General features: G+C 49.5%; 1 protein-coding gene and 1 long non-coding RNA gene across 12 annotated transcripts in view; one reads left to right on the top strand and one right to left on the bottom strand.

Annotated features, from left to right (window-relative positions):
- The window catches only part of AGAP1 (ArfGAP with GTPase domain, ankyrin repeat and PH domain 1), a 559,406-nt gene extending 557,449 nt beyond the window's left edge, over positions 1-1,957 (top strand). For all 11 annotated transcript variants that reach the window (XM_025289491.2, XM_025289492.2, XM_025289493.2 and 8 more), the window contains one exon: positions 594-1,957. In XM_025289491.2, coding sequence (XP_025145276.1) covers positions 594-797 — 204 coding nt within the window. In that variant the 3' untranslated portion in view covers positions 798-1,957. The remainder of the gene's footprint in view (positions 1-593) is intronic.
- Positions 1,958-6,528: 4,571 nt separating this feature from the next.
- On the bottom strand, positions 6,529-16,716 carry LOC123334184. Its single transcript, XR_006552017.1, has 3 exons — positions 16,525-16,716; positions 8,805-9,055; positions 6,529-6,682 (listed from the first exon to the last, which is right to left on the bottom strand). It is a non-coding gene; the product is annotated as an uncharacterized LOC123334184 (long non-coding RNA).
- Between the last annotated feature and the right edge of the window lie 2,633 nt (positions 16,717-19,349).

The raw sequence follows: 19,349 nt of genomic DNA on the forward strand, positions 1-19,349 counted from the left end.
ATAATTTTTAATGACCTGAGAAAATGACCAGAGTGCTGTATTCAGTAAAAAAAAAAAAAAAACACAGATAATTTGTGCCAGTTTAATCTCAGTTACCCGTATATGCATTTAGATTCAAAGGAAAACCGTTAGAAGGAAATCACTGAGATATTAACCAAGATTATCTCTGAATAGCAGGGTTATAAGTGATTTTTTCCCTCTTGTGCACTTCGGTATTCCTTACGTATTTCCTACAATGGAAATGAATGGCCTCTGAGATCCTAAGAATGATCTTGTGTGTTTACAATGGGAAAGTCAAAACAGAAATAGCAAAACTAGAATTATCCTTGGTCCATTTCTGTTGCACAGGGGAGGGGCTTTAGATGCAGAAAGCACATTGTTTCCTTAAAAGAATGCACCTGGGCGGGGAGCGCGGGCTGCCGGGCTGACCCAGCAACACTGGGCACTGGTCTCCCCAGCCCTCCTGGAGCGCATCTGCGGTGCTGTATCCGCCCAGCTGTGCGCACGCGCACACGGGATGGACCCCACCCACCTACCCACCCGCCCGGTCCCCTCCTTCCCACGACCCTAACACGGCTCTGTTGCCTCCACAGTACGGGGTGGACGTGATGGCCCGCGACGCGCACGGGAACACGGCTCTGGCCTACGCGCGGCAGGCCTCCAGCCAAGAGTGCACCGAAGTCCTGCTACAGTACGGCTGCCCCGACGAGCGCTTCGCGCTCATGGCCACCCCCAACCTGTCCCGGAAGAACACTAACCGCAACAACAGCGGCGGGAGGGTGCCCACCGTCATCTGAGGACCGTGGTGTGCCCGCAGCCTCCCGCGCGCACCCTGGGGAGTCACCCACGTGAGTCCCGTCGGGTCCCCCTCACTTCTCCTGGTGGTCCCCAGCCACGCACCCACCCCCCCCCCACCTCACCCCCAGCAAAATCACAAAACCCAGATGGCCCTCGAGGGGCGCGAAGAGGCTGCAGCGTCGATTCCTTTGCATAGACTCCCCCTCGACCGACAACACAGGAGCAGCCGGAGGGCCTGGGTTCTTGATGGTAGCACACCGGCGCCCGGACCCCTGGTCCATCCGGCGGCCGGAGAAGACGGAGCGCGGCACAAGGGGCGGTGGGGGGGCGCAGGGGGCGGGGGGTGGGGGAGGGCGACGCAGCCAGCAGAAAGGGGGTGACTCTCCTTAACTGGCAGTTAAGCACATCAGTACATTTCACCTCTACCAAACGGAACACTTGGATTTCATCTCTTCTCCGAGGAGCTTGACGGCATAAATCAGAAGCAAGCAGAGTTTGTCAGGTTTGAAGCCCCTATGATGGTATGTGTCAAATCAGTTGTAGCTAATCTGTCCAGGGAGGATACTGGCTTCATTACGCTCGTGTAGTTGAGTTCTTCCAGCATTACCGCTGCTTAATAGAACATGATTACTCATCACCGGGAAGAAAGCGTATTAGCGGCGGAGGTAGTTACACAGCACGGTCGGGTGATTGCCACGATGTGATCGCAATATTCTGAGAAGCCGCGTATTATCCCAGACATGTTCTCCCAAGCCCTTGGAGCCCTCCTTTCTAAATTCACTGTCATAATTTAGTATCTGTTTAATTTTTCAGTCCAAAGAGAGGAAATCAGTTGCTGAGTAGTATTTGACTGCAGTCTCCTTGGTGCAAAAACAAAATGGAAAAAATAAATAAGAGTGACTTGGAATTTCAAAAGGAAACCACAGATTCCGCTAACCACGATTTCAAGCACATTTAGTAAACTCAGCAAACGTGTAAAGGCTATTTTTTTTTTTTTTTTGTCCAAACCAGAGAGATATTTTTTGTCCTTCTGCCAAGGTGGGTGTCTTGGGTCTCAGTCACTCCGGGGCCCATGCGACCCAAGTCACGCAGGCCTCTGTATTCTGTCTTTAGATGAGATGTGTTGAAAATCTATTTGAATAAAAGAAGTTCATAAATATGCATTGATTTTTGTACAGACAAATGGCACCTCTGTTAATTTATAAATTGAACTGGATGTGAACTAATAATATGCAACTAGTTGAGACAAGAGGGTTACAGATCATTGTACATGGGAAGTATTCCCAGCAGTAAGCACTTCCATTAATGTGATATACAGCTTGTAAAAAGGAGCACATCAGAATAAGATGGCGGTACCATTTGCTTATTAAAATCAAGAAAGGGGAGGGAAAAAAAAGCATACTGGGGGGGAAGAGGCACGTGATTGCTCATTACCAAAAGCATGATCACTATCCGACTCTGCTTTTGCTAACTGCGAGGAAGCGCTGTGTTCAGACACAGGGGACTCTCCAAACCCCAGACCCTGGCTCTTTGCAAAGGTCCACCCTGACGACTGCTGCCATGGTGGGGGCACAGCCTGACTCATGAGACTCCCTAAGACTTTTTTTTTAACCTGGTGGCCAGGCCCATCATTTTAGTACGTCACCCAATTTGCCGTCATCGTGGTTTCTGGCTGCTTCAGACTTCGGCCACCTCCAGCATGGTGGCCAAACATAACCAACCAGATGGCGACACCTTAGGTTAAAGAAAGGGGGCAACTGTGCCTTGAGCCCCTTGGATGAGGACATGGGGTGCCCCCTTGAAGGATAGCACAGGATTGGCAGCACCAACACAGAGGACCACGCTCCCCCGGCCGCCCCCGGGGAAGTCCCTTGCTCTCATATATGAAACCTTCTATTTTGTAAGAGTTTTTCCTCTTCTTTCACTTAAAAAAAATTAAAAATAGGTGGGGGAAGAAAATAAAGCTTTACACAGTTTCTACGTGGGTCACCGTTTCACGGGCATCTCTCACTTGGACGCAGCTCGGTGGAATCCGGCCGTTTCCCAGGATAAACAGGTGCACAAGCCACCGGCCTGGGAACCTTGAGGACAGGTCCGTAATCCCTCCTCCGCCCAGTTTTTAATTCTGTGTTTCATCACTGTGTGGTTATTTTAAATGTGAATAGAGGGGTAAAAAAAAAGTCTTTCCTATTTTTGAAGAACGCATTACTGTTCTAATCCAGCCACACCCATTGGCACCCCTGCCCCACATTAGCATAGACGTTATTATGTAGTGAACGCAGATAGAGTATAAACGAAATTATTAAATTATTTCATTGTAGTTACTTCCCACCATAGGAATGCTTTATCATAGGGAAGCCTTCTTTTGAAAAGAAACGGAATTCCTTGTAAGGCTTCTCTTCGGGATGTATATGAGTGTGTACAGATTATTAGATGTGTTTATAATATAATATTTTCCCAGATGACTTCTGTTTTCACTTAGCCTTTCACGACCAGTATGCTAGGCTGGTTTCTTCCCTTCCCCCCCTCCGGCGCTGGGGCTTCGTTGATTCCTCCCTAGAAAACGTGACCCCTCTCCTGCTATTTTTAGCCATGGTGATCTGCTCCAGGAGGCGGCCTGCTAAATTGTGAGCCCAAGTTTTGGCAACAGAGGAGGCGGTAGTGGGTTTCAAGGGTTTTCTTTTAAAATGAAGGCGGCTCATCTGTGTTTCAGCGTCAGACTAGAAGCCCTTTCTCTGCCGACAGTGTTCTCATTCCTGACTTCAAGCCTCACTGGCACCAAGGCCAGAGGAGCAAGGACGCAGGGCCCGTGTTAGACATAACCAGTTTGGGAAGGCAGTCCCGTTTTCATGGTTTATTTCCATGTAAGTTCAGGGATATGACAGTGACCCAGGGAGTTAACCTCTGCGGAATCCATGTAACCTTTTCTATTCAGAATTTAAAATTTTTCCTTGACCCGAAACCCACTGGCTGGGGAAGGCGTGTGGTCAGGTGGCACTCATGAGGGCCCCTGGATGTGTCACAGACCTCTCTGGATTTCTCCGGTGGCCAGGGAAGCCTGCAGAGAAAGGAGCCTTGATTTCTGCCCGTGCACGGGTGCACCTCGAATTCTAGGCTGGACAGATGGATGGTTCCTCAGGCCAAGGTCCCAGGGCCCCCCTCTTGCCCCCTGTCTTCCCCAGGAGATGAATGGTGAGCGTCACGGTCACAAGTCTTTGGTCCCAGAAGCAGGTGCAGCCCCCTGTCCCCCAGGAAGCCTCCCCGCAGTGTGGAATCACCCAGAAGGCAGGTGAAGGCAGCGGATGCTTGCTTGCTGACGGTGGGGCCCTCGGGTACAGGAGAGAGCAGCTCTTCCTACGATCCTCGGGCTTGCGATCCTTCCATCAGCCCCTTCCTGCGGGGCCCTGGGCCGTGGCTGTGACCCTAGCAGCCCCCTCCCCTGAGGTTCCGCGCAGCCTGATGGGTCTGCTGGCGCCCAGCCTCAGCCTCCAGCATCACCCGGGGCTTCCCACTTGTGTACCATCCCCACACATCCAGAGTCATGCCCCGTGCTCGCAAAGGAGCTGTCACCGCTTCATTAGGGAACAGTCCGGTGAGAAAGGCAGCCCCAGGGGCTGAGCAGACCTGGGTTCACCTGGCCTCGCCACCCTGCCCTGGGCAGCTTCCAGCTTCCCCGGGTCCTTCTGCAGCGGTGAAACCCAGTAGCCTTGCAGGGTGTGGGTCCCATGTGATGAGTGCCGGCCCAACACCTGGCTGGAGGCTGGCTGCTCAGGACATAGGGGTGTTTATTAAAAACAGAACACGGACGGAACAGGAGCCAGAGGACTAAACAGGAAACCCAACCCCCCCACCCCCTCCCCGAGCTGGCCGCACGGCCACAAGCCAGTGTCCCCAGGAGTTGGCAGCAGAGCCCATTTGCCAGACCCTCTCGTCCAGGCCCCCCTGTCCCTGCAGAGCCCCTCAGTGCCCCTTTCTGTTCATGCATCAGGGGAGGGGGCAGGGTTCTGAGGGCCGCCTACCCCCAGGAGTGACCCCACTCCGCCCCACGCCCTCAGCCCACGCACTGAAGTGCACCCTCCACCTCTTCCTCTGAGTTCGAATTTCTAGGGAAGGACAGCTGGGGGTCTCCCTCACACCATTCACTCCAGCAGCTTCAGGCCGCAACCATCCCTCTCTACCCCCACTCTCTGCCACGTTGTTGATGCCACAAGCCTGCCCCCTGCAGATGCCTCCTCCGGCGCCCAGAGCCCTGTTCAGTGTCTTTGCCCTCAGTTCAGTTCAGTCGCTCAGTTGTATCTGACTCTGCAACCCCATGGACTGCAGCATGCCAGGCCTCCCTGTCCATCCCCAACTCCAGGAAAGCTTGCTTAAACTCAGGTCCATCGAGTCGGTGATGCCATCCAACCATCTCGTCCTCTGTTGTCCCCTTCTCCTCCTGCCTTTGATCTTTCCCAGCATCAGACTCTTTGCCCTGCTTCCCTTTAAAACTAGAGCTTCTTACAGGGCACCCTGGGCTGGCCAGGGTATGACCTCGGGCTCCACTGTCTGCCTCCCTCCTTCTATCCACCCTGCCTCCAGCCTTCTTCTCTCTCTCTCCCTCTCTCTGTCCCTCCCTGAGCCTGTGTGGTTGGTCGGTGAGCACCCACCCTGCGGGAGCTCGCTTCCTTTTCAGGGGTGACACTCGCCCTGTCCCACGCCTGTCCGTGGTGGCCACCTCCTTCCCCTTCAGAGTGGGCCCCGCCTCCTGCTCGACCCACCCCCGGCCCGAGCTGTGCTCCTGGGGGTGACGTGGGCTCCTGTAGCTCCAACCCCGCTGGTCCTTTCCTTGCGTGTAGAATGTTCTGGAAGCAAGAGGGGGCGTGTCGCCTTCCCGCCTGGGGAGGCGCGGAAGCCGTGTCACATTGGAGGGGGCCTCTATGAGCAAGCCGGGCCGGGTCTCAGAAGCTGCTCAGAAAGCACAGACGGTGGGAAGACAACTCTGCCCCCTCCCCCTCAACCTGCTCTGTTTACACCCCTCCAAGCGCCCTCCAAGGTCATCGCGACTTTTCCAGAACTCCCCTGGATTGTATTTATGTCCTTCAAGCGCACGAATTGAGAAAGCCGTCAGGAAGGAATTCAGACAGAAAGAAACGTGCTGGAGAGACACATCTTTCTTCCCCAGGAAATATAATTTATTTCTAACTGCCTGCTCATACGTGGGTCTCACATTGTGAAGTCGTGTCTCGGAGTGCTTTTCACCCTCATCCGTCCCCAAAAAAGCTACATAAGGGCCTTTGGCACGGAGACTCGCGCTTTCCTCTCTTAGCCGTTAGTCCGACGTGCCTCTTTGGACCACCCCCACCCCCCAGGGACTGCCCTCCGGAAGTGGTGGTTGGCGGGCCTTCAGGTGTGGGCTTGCCGAGAAGGGCGTGGCCTGCCCCTGCGCTGCGCTGCGCGGACGGCTCCTTCGTTGTTCAGGTTTCTAAATCAGGTCACCCATCAGTCAAGACCTCGGATTCCTTCCGGTTATGCAGATGAGAGAAGCGGGGAGGGGCGGGGATTGGTCACTCGGGGTAGATGCTCTTTGAATCCCGTCACTGCCAGGAAGTCGTTCCAGGACCCCAAGATGCTGTGATGTCCAAGAGACAAACATTGCCACTCAGGGTTTGCAGCCCTGTGTGTCTCAGCCACCTAAGACATCATTATCTCCAAACCACAGATTTTCTTCCCCTTAGAAAACAAACGCTGTCTTGAAATAGTTTTTTTTTTTTTTTTAATATGAATAAATTCCCTGTCTCATTTTGGGTATCTGCTGATTTTAAACAGAGCAAACCCTCTTTTCCAGTTTGGCTGTTGTGGTTTCGGTCCGAGTTGAAATTAGAGGATGTCTCATCAGCAGGGGATTCTGTAAAACAAGAAAGTCTGTTTTTAATCCGTGATTTTTTTTTTTTTTTTTGGCAGCCCATGCTTTAGACGTATTTCTGTTTCACCTGTGTAGTAGGCACACTCCCCAAAGCCAGGCAGCCATGACCATGAACTTGAAAACCTCTCCTCACCGTGTTTCACTTAGGGTGTGGTTTTTTTTTGTTGTTCTTGACCGCATTTGGTTTGGGGGTTTTTGCCTCTTTGGTTAAAATGTCCTTATCTGAGGCCTTCATCCCATCTATCCAAAAAAAAAAAGGCCTTCAGTGCCAAAGAGAGGGCAGGGTTGGGGCAGGTGTGCCCAGCAGAGACTCGCAGTGGTCCTGAAGGCTGTCCCCAGCCCCGGGACACCCAGCACCAGGCAGGTGCTGCCTGTGTGCAAGGTGAAGCAGGGTGCCCGTGTGAGTGAGGTGGGCTTGAGCCTTTTCTTCTGTTGGGTCTGACTGGCATCTGTCGAGAGGGACCTTCTGAGGGTCTCGGTCAAGGAATAGGGGAGAGCCTTGCCCATCCTCGAGCATTTAGGACTGATCCAGATTTCAGAGTCAGTGAGCATTCCGTGACCTTCATCTTGAGATGCAGATGAAAGAAAGGAACCAAATGAGATGCGGGAGGGCTGGGGGATCTTTGAAGTGCAGCACACCCCCTCAGCACACGCACCCGCTGTTGGGCACAGTCGCCCCCAAATCAGACCACGCCCCCCATCTCCCTACTGCCAGGCGGCATCCACGCCAGCCCGGAAGCTAACGTCTGAGCAGGTTCAGATACCCTTGTAAAATGGAGAGACTGCCCAACCCCTGGAGGCTCACACTCAGCACTGGCTCGTGGAAGTTACAGGGGTGTTGGGGGTGGACGAAGGACGTCCTGGGTCTCCCCATCCCCCTGTCTCCCCTGGACGCCTGTGTTAGAAACCCTGAGGGCCTGGTTTTGTGCAGAGACTGGTGGGCAGCCCAGTGTACTCGGGGGTGCACCTGACCATGCGTTGAGCCACCTAGGGAAAAGGCACGTTTCTCTGGGAGGACAGACGCTGGAGCCCGGAGCTGGGGAGGCCACTGACACTGGCCACGTGAGCACGTCACGCCCCTCCCAGGCCCACCCCAGGGTCCTGGCCCCTTCCTCTCCAGGACTATGACAGGCGTGCTGATGGACTCGAGTGGCTAGGCAGAGGGTACCCTTAGAAACTGCTTTATGGCCGTTCATGCATCTTGGTCTTAGAAATAACGCCTGCTCCAAACGTTGAAAAGCAGCACAGTTTCTCTCCTCCAACCAGGTTTTTGCGTCTAAAATACAGCAAATTCTTGAGGCTCCTGCCCTCGTCCTGGCTTAGCACCCAAATACGGGTGATGCTGTGCGCCCTGGATCAAAGGTGTGCTGGCCGGCGGCCCTGGGAGGGCTGGTATTTGGCCATGCCAGACACTGGCACCACCACGTGGGTCCCAGGGAGCGGCTTCCTGCCCCAGACAGACCCCCGCTCTCCTGTTCCTGACTTGGAACCAGGTTCCCATCTTGCAGCTGGGTGTGTTACCGAGAGGGAAGCCTGAGCAGGTCAGAGGTGATGACCGAGAGGCATTCTGGGGAGGTCACAGGGAAGGCCTGGATGCGGCGCATTCTAGCGCATTTCTCTCTTTCTGTAAATAGCCGTGTATAGAAGATGGAAGAGTAGCCTGGGGTTTATCCAGAGATGAGTTTGGTTTTTTTTGTTTTTTCTTTCGGTTGTTTTTATATTACCTCATTCAGCAAGTTTATGTTTCACAATGACTCAATGATGCTTTATTTATATTGTTTGTACTGTAATTAAAACCATTGACAGACATTTCACTTTGCTTGTTATTTCATATGAGCTTGTTTTGATTAAATATGCCAGTTTGTATTTTCCTGCCTTGGGATTTTTTTGTGTCAGCTGTACAGTATTCTAAGGGGAAAAAAAAAAGAAAAAAGAAAAATGTGTAAAGTAATGGAGAGAGGTGGCTATAGCGTAGAGGCCTCTTTCTAATAAAGAAATGGAAATATGTCTACCTCGCTTCTTTGGAGGTTTTCCTTGGGTTTTGGGGGTGGGGCAGGGGCGGAGGGGGAGGGTTTATTTGTCATGATTAATTGGATTCACTTACCAAAGGGATTCTCTTAGGGTCAGACAGCCTCTTGCATGAGGAAACTGGCCCAGGGGCTGTAGTCATGGCAAGAGATAAAAAACAAGGAGCAGCTCTTCTGACTTTTTTTATTTACGAGAAACTCCAAGAGGCCGTGGTTCCTCCAGCCAGGAATCGGCAGGGCCCGGAAGCTCTGAAGCATCATACGTTTTGGATGTTATCTTTGCACTGGACTGCGCTGAGCTAGATGTGTGATAAGGCGTCCGCAGTGGCTAGGAAACAAACCCATTTCAGCATGATGCTATTATTAATATTAAATGTTTGCCAAAATTTTGGTGCTATCTTTAATAAAGATGTTTGTCTCTAGCATCCAAAAAATAAATTAAAAAAAATTTTTTTTCTCATGCACAATACATCCTATCTTTATGGCCCAAATCAGAAAAGCATAAAGAAGGTTAACACTCACCCCAAATGCCACCACCCGAACATCACCCCTGTTAGCAAGTTGAGCACCTTCCAGATGTTTCTACAGAGAGAAGGATGGCTTCTCCCCTGCCCCCCTCCCAAGTCTTCCATGTCAGTAAAGACAGAGCCACACGATCGCAGGACATGCTAGTGTTAAGTTCTGTTGAGATTTCCCCATGGCATGGGGAGCCTACATCACCACAAAGTGTCTTACAAATTTTGCAACAGAAGGGGACGCCATCCTCGGGGGCTCAGCATGCCACCTGGCCACCCAGTCACGTGACCCCCAGCAGGCCAAATTCAAACAATAAAAAGCTGAAGGACAAAGAAAAGTGATTTCAGGAGGAGTCAGTCCATTCACATGTATCAGTTCAGTTCAGTCACTCAGTTGTGTCCGACTGTTTGTGACCCCATGAACTGCAGCATGCCAGGCCTCCCTGTCCATCACCAACTCACGGAGTCTACCCAAACCCATGTCCATTGAGTCGGTGATGCCATCCTCTGTCATCCCCTTCTCCTCCTGCCCTCAATCTTTCCCAGCATCAGGGTCTTTTCCAGTGAGTCAGCTCTTCACATCAGGTGGCCAAAGGATTGGAGTTTCAGCTTCAACATCAGTCCTTCCAGTGAATATTCAGGACTGATTTCCTTCAGGATGGACTGATCTGATCTCTCCGAAGTCCAAGGGACTCTCAAGTCTTCTCCAACACCACAGTTCCAAAGGATCAATTCTTCGGTGCTCAGCTTTCTTCACAGTCCAACTCTCACATCCATACATGACCACTGGAAAAACCATAGCCTTGACTAGACGGACCTTTGTTGCCAAAGTAATGTTTCATGCATACTGGTTATCTATTTGACAAGAGATTTTACAAAACCGTGGCTTAAATAAGGGAAGACACCTGGAGGAGGAAGGCAGACCAGGGCCACCTGGACCATACCAGAAGGCCACCGGGGCCTGGCCAACTGGTCAACCACCGTTTGTGGGTGCTCGTCTCTTCCTGACTCCCACTGAAAGCTATTCCATGTCCAGCGCCTGCCTTCCAGGAGGGGAGAAGGGAAGGGGCAGCCTAATTGGCCCTTCTTTTTTTTTTTTTTTGGCCCTTCTAATTCAGCGTCCTTGGATCCCCACCTATGGCCACTGACACAGCACAGGCCTGACAGCGTGGGGTCATTCAGGGCTGCAAGGGGGGCTTGGTAGGGCCGGGTCTGGTGATAAGGAAGGGGGAACAGCTGTTGAGTGAGCAGCCCTGGGTCTCTGCCCCTCCACCCTTAGGTTCCCCAACATCCAAACACACCCATCTGTCAACACCCACAACCCTCCCCAGGGAGCTGTCCAGGGGGCAGGTTGGCCCGGGCTCCGTGTCGCTCCGCGGTTCCTGGTCCATCCTGGTCTGCCACTTCCTGACGGCTCCCACCTTCCCTCCAGTGCTCTTGCATCAACCTCAGAGCATCCCTTCTCCCCCCTGAAAGGTCACAGCTGCTCCAGCCCCAGGGGTTAGGCTGAGGGTTAGGAATCCCTCACCTTGCCAGCCCAAGGAACGTTCTGCCAGGTCAGTAAGGTGACAAAATCGAGACTGAGCGCCTAGAATTTACAGCCACATTTTTTTTTTAAGCGAACGCATACAGTGCTAGCCAGCCTGCAATGGAGCTGTCCCCAACACACTATTGATGGAGACCAAGTACAACAGCGTTTCTGCACAGCGACATGGAATTGTGTGCAGAGGCTCTGCAAACCTCTCCTCTGGCCCAGGAATCCAGGGCCCAGACAAGCCTTCATCACAGTGGGAGCTCCATAAATATGTGTTAATTACACGACCAAATTCAATGTCTAGGAATCTGGCCAAGGAGTAATGTGATGAATTAGACGTTTCTGTGAAAGATGTTCATGGCTACAGTTTTCGTAATGACAAAATATGGGGAATAAACAGAAAGTGTAACAGTAGGGGGATAGTTACATTTTTATTGAAGTATAGTTGATTTATAATATTATGTTGGTTTCAAGTATACAGCAAAGCGATTCAGGTATATATATATATATATATATATATATATATATATATATGTGGGAAGATAAGTCATCTCAGGTTGTTTATCGCCTGGGGAAATGATACAATATACATTCAAAAATTAGGAAACAGTGAATTTAAGACTATTAAATAAAGACATTCTTTTTTACTGTTGTTTCTTTTAAGAGACTTTTTCAATGTAAATAAAGACATTCTTATATCCAGAAAAAAATATCCAAAATGTTAGCAATGGCATCTCTCTATGAGGAGTTCTGAGTGGTTTCTATTTTCTTCTTTATACTGTCCACCTGTTCCCCATAAGTAAGCATTTTTTTAAAGTTATTTTGAGATACATTTTAAAGCTCACGGTTTGCCACTGACTTTGAAGAAAATAGTTAGGTTTTTTAAATTAATGTATTTTTTACTCATACTAAGACCCTTGAGAGTCCCTTGGACAGTAAGGAGATCAAGCCAGTCCATCCTAAAGGAAATCAACCCTGAATATTCATTGGAAGGACTGATGCTGAAGCTGAAGCTCCAGTACTTTAGCCACCTGATTCGAAAAGCTGACTCATTGGGAAAGACCCTGATGCTGGGAAAGATTGAAGGCCGGAGGAGAAGGGGACAGAGGATGAGATGGTTGGATGGCATCACCGACTCAATGGACATGAATGTGAGCGAACTCTGGGAGATAGTGGAGGACAGAATAAGCCTGGAGTGCGGCAGTCCACAGGGTCACAAAGAGACACGACTTAGCGACTGAACAACAAAACTGGTGAAACGATTCCTTAACCGATTAATAAAGTACAGAAACAAGTTGATTAAAAATTAGGAAGCTTCCAGGCTGGGAGCAAACTGTGAGATCGAGAATCTGAAGGGACAAAGTTCAAACAGACCCCTCGCCACAGTCTTGGGCACAGAGCTGGGAACCATCAAGAAGGCCAGGCTCACCAGAGCCTCCCCGCCTCCTCCCCTCCCACGGGTCTCCAGTGTTTCCCCTCCCTCCGTCCCTGCCTGCCAGTCCCCTCCCAGCAGACCAAGGCTCCTCTCCTGCCCACTGGAGACCCCTTCAAACCCTCCTCCCCACGACCAACTGTCCTCCTAGGGACCTGACCTCACCACCCCGCTGCTCGAAACTTCAAGTTCCCACAGGGAAGCCCGCCATCCTAACGGGGACCCCTGCGGGGTTGCCTGCTCTGCCCCCCTCCTCTCTCACCCCCGCCTCTTGCCCCGGGGCCCCTCACCCTTCTGGACCTCTGTGTGTCTTTTCTCTTCCCTGGGAAGACCACCCCACCCCGCCGCCCGCCAGCTCCTCATCTTTGGGGTCTCCCACGAACTGCCCCTTCCGCAAGGAGTTCTCCCCCACCCTGAGGGCCCCCTCCGCCCAGCCCCCGCTCTCGCGTTAGGCTCCCCTTGACCATCACAGGGCACCCCCTTGTGTTCGCCCACTCCTGTGGCTCACTTGGGATCTGCGACTCCACATTGGTCTGGTGGCCCCTAGACTGCCTGGGCGCCGCTCAAATAGCCCCTGAACAAGGGCACAGGAGGCAGAGACAGCCCTGCCCAGGGATCTGGGGTGCAGACGGCCCACCCAGTGGTACAGGTGGCACCATTTTCTCTTTTTCTTCTAATGTGTATTGATTTATATTGAAGTATAGTTGATTTACAATATGTGTCAGTTTCCCGTGTACAGCAAAGCGATGCATATATGCCGTGCGTGTGCTCAGTCGTGTCTGACTCTGCGACCCCACAGACTGCAGCCCACCAGGCTCCTCTGTCCATGGGATTCTCCAGGCAAGAATACTGGACTGGGGTGCCATGCCTGTCTCCAGGGGATCTTCCCGACACAGGGATCGAACCCAGGTCTCCTGCGTTGCAGGCAGATTCTTTACTGTCTGAGCCACCAGGGAAGCCCGTATATATCCTATATATAGCCTATAATATATCTATCTATATACTTTTTGATTCTTTTCCATTATAGGTTATTTTAAGATATTGAATGTAGTTCCCTGCGCTGCAGAGTAGATCCTTATTGATTATTTTGTGCAAACTGGTATGCACCTGCTAATCCCATATTTCCAGTTCACCCCCATACACACACCATTTTCTTAGGTGGTTCTGCTGTTGAGAAAACTGCACCTCATGTCACTGTGTAGGGGCTGAAGGGGAAAGGGTTGTAGGGAGGCCCCCAGCTCAGCATCTACCCCCTTCCGCAGGCAGTCAGGTCTCCCCACTGTCCCCAGCCACCGCGGCAGGACCTCAGCCCTGTCCCCAGCCCCAGGCCAGCATCCAGTCGGGCTCCCCGAGCCCCCACCCGCAGGCCCCAGCTCTGTGGAGCAGGGACGAGCCGGCAGCCCCCCTGGCCCCAGCACGCTCGCACAGCCGCTAAGCCACGATTTATCACCAGCGAGTCCAGTGAGGAGCCTAATTGGCCCATAAATGTGGTCCGATAACCGCACCTGACACCCAAAGACACTGCAAGCAATTAGCACTTATTTATTTGCACGTGGTATTGACCACACTGGGCTCCCCCCTCCAGGTCTGCCTGCGCTCCAGGCTGGAGGGACAGGACAGGTTCACTACACTGCAGAGGGCACAGTACGCACATGTGCACACACACACCGTACAACTCCACTACACACACATCACTACACACATACGCCACACAACTCCACTCCACACATGCACCATGACACACACACACCACACAACTCCACTACACACACACCACACAACTCCACTCCACACACACCAGTACACACATACACCACACAACTCCACTCCACACATACACCACAACACACACACACCACACAACTCCACTCCACACACACCACACAACTCCACTCCACACACACCACGACACACATACACTACACACTTACCTAACACTATGCACATACTACACACAGACTACACAAAACCACACACACACTACATACCACACACACCACACACACAGTACATACATTACACACCACACACAAACCATACACTACATACCATACACCACATATACACACACCACATACACAAACACCACATATCATATCACACACACACCACACACATCACACACAAACTCCACATCTCACAAATACAGCACACAGACCAGACACACTACACATATGCCACATGTACTACACCCACACACACGTCATACACTACACACCGTATATCACATACACACTTTACACGCATATCACATATACATACACACCACACACACTAACACACCACACAGAAACCATACACTACATACCATACACATCACACACACCCCACACACACCGCACACACACACCACACACACACACCACACACACTACACATCACACACGCACCACACATGCTACACTCATTGACACACCACACACACACTACACATCAGCCACACCCCACACACATGTACATCACACACTCAAGTATCACGTGCGTCCCTACACTGCTCCTGGCTGAGGATCCAGTGCCTTTTAAACACAGGGCAGTTGGTCACATCACCCCATCCCATTCACCTTGGCTGTACCAAACCACACTCAGGAAAATGAGCACAAAGCGCTGGCCTGGATGCCAAGTTCTTGGAGGGCTGGGATGCAGCTTCTCGTAGCACCCGAGCTGTTTGGTGTGAACACGGAATATTGCCCTTTAGCAACAACACGGCAAGCTCATTGCCAAAGCAGTATTGGGTTCAGACATGGGCTGCACACCCAGAGAGCCTGGGCTTTCTAGACCCTCTGGTCAGCGAGTCCAGGCTCCTTACTGCTCACTGCAAGACAGTCCATTGAAGGAGAGATGAGTTCTTGGGGCAAAGAAAGTGACTTTCTTCAGAAAGCCGTTACACTGGGACGATGGTGGACTCATGTTCCAAAGAGCCATCTTGCCTGAGTTAGAATTCGTCTCCCTTAATATTATTAATGAAAGGGGAGGCAGTGAAATCAGACGCTGTCTGGTGCCCTCAGCCTCCGCAGGGCATGTGTTCATTTCTTCCTCCCTGCCGCCATTCACAGGTGGGCTTGGTCAGGCTGTTTCCTGTGAGCTAAACCATGGCATTTCAGCTTAATGACCATTACCTGGGGGCACGGTTCCCAGAGATGGGTCCGTATGTGTAAGTTAAGCTTCTAGGCAACATCCCTACAGTGATGAACTTGTAACGGAGGGAATTTCCTGGCGTCTAGCGGTCACCACTCGGAACTTTCACTGCTTGCGCCTGGGTTCAGCCCCTGCTCTGGGCACTAAGATCGCTAAGGTTCAGTGGTGTGGCCAGAAATAAAAAACCTTGTCATAGAATGCAAAGTTTCTTTCCTATTACTCTCTGAGTGTTCCTCTGTAAAATGGGTATAATGGTAATATATTGGAGGGCTGTGAGGTTAAATAAGTTAATACATGGAAAGTACTTAGAAGAGTGCTTAATGAGCATACAGTATTAAAAAATCACACCAGCATTATTATCACAGAAAAACTGAAACATCAAAGTAAGCAACACCAGGGACTTCCCTGGTCGTCCAATGGTTAAGAATCTGCCTTGCAGTGCAAGGGGCACCAGTTTGATCCCTGGTCAGGACACTGGGTCCCACATGTCCCAGCTAGGACCTAGCATAGCCAAATTAATGAATTAGGTTTTTAAAAAAGTAAGCAATGCCACACAAAATATTAAAAATCCCCCCTAATCTATATGTAAGCAATAAACATCTTGCAGAGATAGGGATTTGTTTATAATGCAGAGTTAGAGTTTGCAAAAAAAAAGCCAATTATCGAACAGTGTGCATACCATGAATTCTCTATTTTGGCTGGAAAAAAATACACACATACATATACACACATGAACATATTGGAGAAAGGAATGGCAACCCACTCCAGTATTCTTGCCTGGAGAATCCCATGGACAGAGGAGCCTGGCGGCCTACAGTCCATGGGGTCACTCAGAGATGGACACAACTGAATCGACTCAGCACAGCACAGCACATGTATATATGCATAGAAACACTCCAGAAGATCCTGCAGCCAATATTAACAGGGGTTCTCTCTCAGATTATTCACGATTTTAACTTTTCTCTGGGTATTCGGATTTTCTGATTCATCTGAACGTTTATTACTACTGTAAGTATTTTTAAAATAAAGAAAGTGAAATAACAACTACCAACACCAGAGATGGGAACTCTTAGAATTTGAATGTGTGTCTTCCCAGGCTTCTAAAAATTACAGGTGTACTTTTCATTAAAAAAGAAAACAAGATTTATTTATTTACTTATTAAAAAAAAAGATGGTCACACCTTGTGGCATGTGGAATCTTAGACCCCCGACGATGAAATCCACACTGTCTGCACTGGAAGGTGAAGTCTGACTGCTGGACAGCTGGGGAAGGCCCAGGTATATTTTTCTTTTAAAAATATGTCTAATACCTTCAAACGGTTGACAGCCTACTTTCCCTTTAGATATTTGCTTTGAAAATTTTCAAATCTACGGAAAAGCTGAAGAAGAGAATATTCCAGTGAACATTCAGAGATGCCTCATTTGTATTCACCAATTGTTAACATTTTAACCCATTGATTTCTGTATAGATGATAGATGATTAGATAGATGATAGATATTAGATACATAGATAATAGACAGTGTACACACACACACATGATGCTGAACCATTTGAAAGTAAATTACCAACATCGTGATTTTTTCACCCTTAAATAAATAAGCACAAGGACTTTCTCTGTCGTAACTACAAGACCATTATCACTCCCAAGATGGTTACCATTGATATGATATAATATGCAGTCCATATTCAAATCTCCTCAATTGTCCCAATAATGTCTTTTATAGCTGATTTTCCTCTCATCCAAGATTCAATCAATAATCATACGGAGTCCTTAATTGTCATGAGAACCTACTTCTTTAAACTTAAATGAGCATGAACAACTTTTCATGTTAAAAAAAACTCACATGATCTAATCACTCACTGAGGAATGAGGCTCCCTGGTTCCCAGCACCACTGATATAGCACTAACATTTATTTTTTTTCCAATTTGAAAGGCAAAAAGTACAATCTCTTAGTCTGTCTGCATTTTAACAGTATTGGGGTTGACATTTCTTATGCTTAATAACAAATTGTATTTTGTTGCTGTTTACCCTAGCATATGGGCTTCCCTGGTGGCTCAGTGGATGGTAAAGAATCCGCCTGCCAATGAAAGAGATACAAGTTTGATTCCTGGGTTGGGAAGATCCCCTGGAGAAGGAAATGGCAACTCGCTCCAGTATTCTTGCCTGGAGAATCCCAAGGACACAGGAGCCTGGCGGGCTCCACTCCATGGGGTCACAAAGAGTCAGACACGACTCAGTGACTGAACAACAGCACACTCTTGCGTATACTTTACTCACTCTTCTGGCACATTTACCTTTTCCTTAGCGATGTGCGAGCTTAGAGGACGTTAGCCCTTTACATGGCATGTTGACAATGTTTTCTCACTGTTTCTTTTCCACTTTTATCATTTACTTAATGTACAGAATTTTAACACTTATGTCTTAACTCAGTCTTTACTTTTATGGTTCTCACCCTTAGTGTGATGCATAGAAAATCCTTCCTCACCCCAGTTATGCAAAACTCAATTTCTCTTGTGGTACACTTCTATCATTTAATAGTATTTTATTACATTTAAGCTTTTCATTCATCTTCCATTTGTAAAAACTTTATCTTTTCCAAATTGCTAGCTAACCGTACCAATTCCATGTATAAAACAATAGGATGGAAGATTTTTTAACATATGACACCTAAATTATGGAATAGCCATATAATAGAATAATTCTCCAGGCAAGAATACTGGAGTGGGTTGCCATTTCCTTCTCCAAATAGAATAATAGTAGCCATTAAAAAGAAAAAAGCAGACGTATATTCTGTGACCCGAGACCCTGGTGACTCAGAGGGTAAAGAATCTGCCTGCAATGCAGGAGACCTGGGTTCAATCCCTGGCTTGTGAAGATCCCCTTGGAGAAGGAAATGGCAACCCACTTCAGTATTCTTCTCTAGAGAATCCCATGGACAGAGAAGCCTGGCAGGCTACAGTTCATTGGGTTGCAAAGAGTTGAACACGACTGAGCAGCTGACACTTTCACTTCATATGCAGTGAAGTGAGAAGGTGACTATCATATACTGTTAATAAGAAGTCAAGATGCAGGACTTCCCTGGTGTCCAGTGGTTAAGAATCCTCATGCCAATGCAGAGAACACGGGTTCGATCCCTGGTCCAGGAAGATTCCAGGACATGCCGCAGGGCCAGTAAGCCCATGTGCCACAACTACCAAAGCCCTGGCACCCTAGAGCCCATGCCCCCCCAACAAGAAAAGCCCGTGCACTGCAACTAGAGAGAGCCCGCACGCAGCAAAGAAGACCCAAGGTGGCCAAAAATAAATAAATCAAATAAATTTTTGAAAGTCAGATTGCAGAGCAGTGCATAGACATGTAGCACACGACCCCCAAACCAAAGGTCTTGCTTGTACATGTGTGTGTGTACACACATGCACACACCCCCACCATACTCTGTGGCCCCTCCTGGTCTGCTCTGCTGGCTGCTCCTCCTCCTTTTTAGATTCCCAAATGCCAGATATCTCAGGACTTGATCTTTGACATACTGTCTTCTTTATCACAATCTCATCAGGGCCCAGGCTTTCAATATTTGCCCTTGACTTCCAAATTTATATTTCTTACTTTGTTTCTACCCTGAGTTCTAGACTCTTATATCCATGGCTGAGTAAGTATTTGGATGTTGTACAGTTATGATTGCTTTAGGTTATAGATAATGGAATACTCAAGTAACAGAGGCTTAAGCATGATAGATATTTAATTGCATCACATAACCAAGTATTTAGAAGCAGATAGTCCAGGCTTTGTGCTGTGGCTCAGCAGTATTTTGGTTTGTTTTTTTAATGCAGTTTCTTGTCAGGCCCGGACCCCACGGTAACAGTGGCAAACCAGCTCAGCCCTGAGGCTGGGGCCTCTGCCCACCACCCCAGCCACCTAGTCAGCTCAGTTCAGTTCTGTTCAGTCGCTCAATCGTGTCTGACTCTTTGCGATCCCATGGACTGCAGCATGCCAGGCTTCCCTGTCCATC

This window comes from Bubalus bubalis, chromosome 6, assembly GCF_019923935.1.
Source record: "Bubalus bubalis isolate 160015118507 breed Murrah chromosome 6, NDDB_SH_1, whole genome shotgun sequence".
Taxonomy (NCBI): domain Eukaryota; kingdom Metazoa; phylum Chordata; class Mammalia; order Artiodactyla; family Bovidae; genus Bubalus; species Bubalus bubalis.